The sequence below is a fragment of the Brachyhypopomus gauderio genome, chromosome 6 (assembly GCF_052324685.1).
Source record: "Brachyhypopomus gauderio isolate BG-103 chromosome 6, BGAUD_0.2, whole genome shotgun sequence".
Classification (NCBI taxonomy): domain Eukaryota; kingdom Metazoa; phylum Chordata; class Actinopteri; order Gymnotiformes; family Hypopomidae; genus Brachyhypopomus; species Brachyhypopomus gauderio.
Genome location: NC_135216.1, coordinates 17,428,432 through 17,431,973, shown reverse-complemented (window position 1 = coordinate 17,431,973; position 3,542 = coordinate 17,428,432). Strand labels below are relative to the sequence as shown.

The 3,542-nt window shown below is 44.9% G+C and overlaps 1 protein-coding gene across 1 annotated transcript in view; it reads right to left on the bottom strand.

The window, feature by feature from the left end:
- Positions 1 to 496: 496 nt before the first annotated feature.
- Positions 497 to 3,542, bottom strand: part of galr2b (galanin receptor 2b) — a 5,646-nt gene continuing 2,600 nt past the window's right edge. Inside the window, exons 3-4 of the mRNA XM_077007809.1 lie at positions 3,170 to 3,542; positions 497 to 1,933 (exon numbers count right to left, since the gene is read on the bottom strand). The exon at positions 3,170 to 3,542 is cut by the window's right edge and continues 7 nt beyond it. Coding sequence (XP_076863924.1) covers positions 1,171 to 1,933; positions 3,170 to 3,542 — 1,136 coding nt within the window. The 3' untranslated portion in view covers positions 497 to 1,170. The remainder of the gene's footprint in view (positions 1,934 to 3,169) is intronic.

Genomic DNA, 3,542 nt, shown 5'->3' with positions numbered 1-3,542 from the left:
CGTATTACAGCTGACCTTACCTGGGCGTTGAACAGTGCCCTTCCTTCATCAGTGTGGTTATATGGGAATACCCAGCAATCAAAGTGCAACTGTCCACAGTAAGCAGTGGATTACACAAATTAACCTGAGATGAGATTATTGGCCAATTAATACTTTCACAGACTATTCCCAGGTCACACGCATAAAATCTTTAAGCAACATCCAGATTCAGTGTTGACTATCCACATGGCTGAAAATGACCTGTGAAACTATTAGAACAGTATGCAGTGTAAAGCTTATTTAATTGAATAGGAAAGGCGTTTAGACAGCTGCTTAGCAGCTCAGCTACTGTAAAACCGCACTGCCTTAGAACTGTCCAAATACAGATTATAGGCCCAGATTATAAAGACTCTTGGACTCAAAGAGTCTCCTGTGATGTAGCCGTGCAACTGCTCATGGTGTTAAACTGGTCACAGAGCCATTCATCCATTGTCACCATTTATTGACATCCATAAACATCAATACCTTAAATCTCTGACATTTCTGTGTTGGTCCACCAGTAAGGGAAAGAAAGACATCAAATCAAGGCATTCACTACAGGAGCGATTAGAAGGTCCTAAAGGTAAGAGGCGTTCTAAAAGTGCTAAACTGAGTCTGAAGGCTTTAATGTGACTGCTATGTAAACACACAAGAGGCTCCACACCTGAAAGGTGCAGTTATTGACGTAGCCTACGTAAGGTCATCACAATCGAAAGCAGAGAAAAGATTAAAATATGACAGGAAGTCACGTGTCTCACTAAAAAGCAACATGCTTGAAAGGCAATTGACATTCATATGTGAGTACACATTTTTTTTACATTAAAGTGCACCACTTAAATTACTGGCTAGAGATTTTCACAGGATTATTTATTTTTTACAGAAATATTAGATGTTGTAACATGCTCAGAAGGCTGACATAATATGCACACTCACGCAAAAAAGGCTGAATAAATAGCAAAAAAAAAAAACCCCAAAACAAACATACAAAAAATATACTGTCAGTTTTTATATTTTTGCCCATGAATAAAGCATTTAAGTTACTCATTGTCTGTAGTGGTGTACAGAAGACCACAGTTATGTCCAAGGAGGCCCTTGGTTTCACGATTCAATATGGCTTCCTTTACTTCGCTAGTGGCTGTGTGCTCTGTAAGCTTATGGCTGTTTCTGGAAGGGTCCCGTGATGCTCATGGTGGCGTCCTGTGGCTCGGCGTGTGGGCGGTCGACCATCTCTCTCTCGTTCTGACGCCCGTTTTCCTCGTTCATCTGCGAAACCTCCGTGGAAGCAGCCTCATAGCCTGGCACAGTGTTGGCGGCGTGCACCACGTGGACCTTGTTACGGCCCTTTTTGCTGAGGATGCAGCTGAAGACCTTCTTGAAGCCCTTGCGGAAATGTTTGGACACCAGTGCGTAGACGATGGGGTTGAGACAGGAGTTGGCGTAGGCCATGCAGTGTGAGAGCAGCCGGAACGCGTAGGTGGTCTGGTTGAAGGGGAAATCTCCGTAGAGGTAGCAGAGGATGACCACATGGTAGGGCAGCCAGCAGATGCAGAAGAGCACAGTGACGATGATGATCATCTTGGTGACTTTACGCTTGGCCCTCTTAGACTCCGACATGCCGTCGAGAGGGTCCACGGCGGTCCACAGGTACTTGATGGTGCGGGTGTAGGACAGGCTAACAATGAGCACGGGGATGACGTAGCCAAACACAAAAGTACAAGTGTCCAGCACCTGACGGTCATGTTCCTCCCAACCAGGAACACACACGTTGCTGTTCTCAAAATCAATGAGATCATAATAGCTGAGGTAAGGACCAGCGAAAACCAGGGAAAGGCCCCAAATGATTACCATAGCAACAACGGCATTACAGGGTGTCCGTAATTCTCTGGAGCGCAGAGGGTAACGAATTGCCAGATACCTGCGAAGCAGAAGATGCACAAAAAGATGTAACATCACTACATAACACTATTATGTGACTTTCATATGTCTGTTTCTTATGTCTGACATTAAGTGAATGTTCTTCGCATAAGGAGAGATAGAGATATCTAAAAAGCTCAATATCTAAAAGGTTAATCGTAACCCCATGAGATTAATAACAGGGGAAACAGCCATTCATAAAGGGAAATGAATGTGTATTGTTTATCCTGGGAAGGTAATTGCCAGTGGGGACCTGTGTGACCATCTCCTCACCAAATGGGAATTACAAAATAAATTTCCCTTTCTCTGACGGCAAACACTGGGAGCGCACTAAGGTTGTTGGTGTTGGCACACTAAGGGTGTTGGTGTTGGCACACTAAGGGTGTTGGTGTTGGCTATTTCAGTCTGTAGACAAGCTCGTTTCACTGGGCTTTGTGATCACCACTGTTGCATCAGTGCTGCTGTTTCTGAACAAAAGGTTGTTTTCTCTTTCCATTAGTCCTAAAATCACCTGTGCAGCTTTCCAGGATCATCCCAATATTCTGCGGTTACTCTGAATCTTTAACTGGATTTCAACCACCATGAAAGACCAGACGCTTCCTAGCACAGTTTTGCATAAATGGATTTAACTACTATTTATTTGAACTACCGGTGTTTAAGTGCTCATGCTGAGTGTGGATGGGACAGTTTTTGAAAGCATCCTGTCTGAAGGGTTCAATTATTGGCTACTGGTGTGAGAAGGTGTTTCATTAAGGGGATGAACAAAGACGTTAACCTCTGTGACACACTGTGGTGACATAATTGCCTTTGACCTTTACAGGTTCAAGATCATATTGAGAAAGTGGTCAGGCTTCTGGTTCATTAACTGCCATCTTGTCTTTTCAAACATAATATTGAAGAAGTTGGTCTTAAAATCTGCCTTACAAAGATACCTGTGGTTAATGACTAGCTACAAATGTGAATAGCAACCAAGCTGTTACCTACGTTAATGCTCAGGAAATAACGATACACTTTTATATATAGGGCTGACTACTTTGAAGCTAAATGTGGGTTTGTTAATAATTGAATGAACAAGAGACTGCAGGAGAATATGCTAAAACTGATAATCTCTAGATAAGTAGGATTTACTACTGTCATTTCCAGCATGAATTATCCCATCCACTCTGAACATGGCCCCAGTTCTCCAGTGTGTCCCAGTGCTCTGTGCCTTGTTGCCTGTGGGTGGTGTCTGACGCACCTGTCGACAGAGACAGCCGCGAGGGTGAAGCTGCTGGCGTACATGGTGAGGTTAATGAAAAAATGCACCGCTTTGCACATGAAGGATCCGAACACCCAGCCCTCCAGCGAGTAAATGGTGGCCTGGAAGGGCACGCAGAAGATGATGAAGAAGAAGTCGGCCACGCTGAGGTTGAGGATGAAGAGGTTGGTGGTGTTGTACCCCACCTGCCCGCTGCGCAAGAGAACGGCCAGCACCAAGCTGTTGCCCACCGTGCCCAGCAGGAAGATGAGCGAGAACACCACGGACACGATGGCGCTGGCCAGGTTGGGCTGGTAGCTCTCAGACGCGTTCCAGTGGCCCAGAACTTTGTTCAAGTCCTCGTGCTCAGACA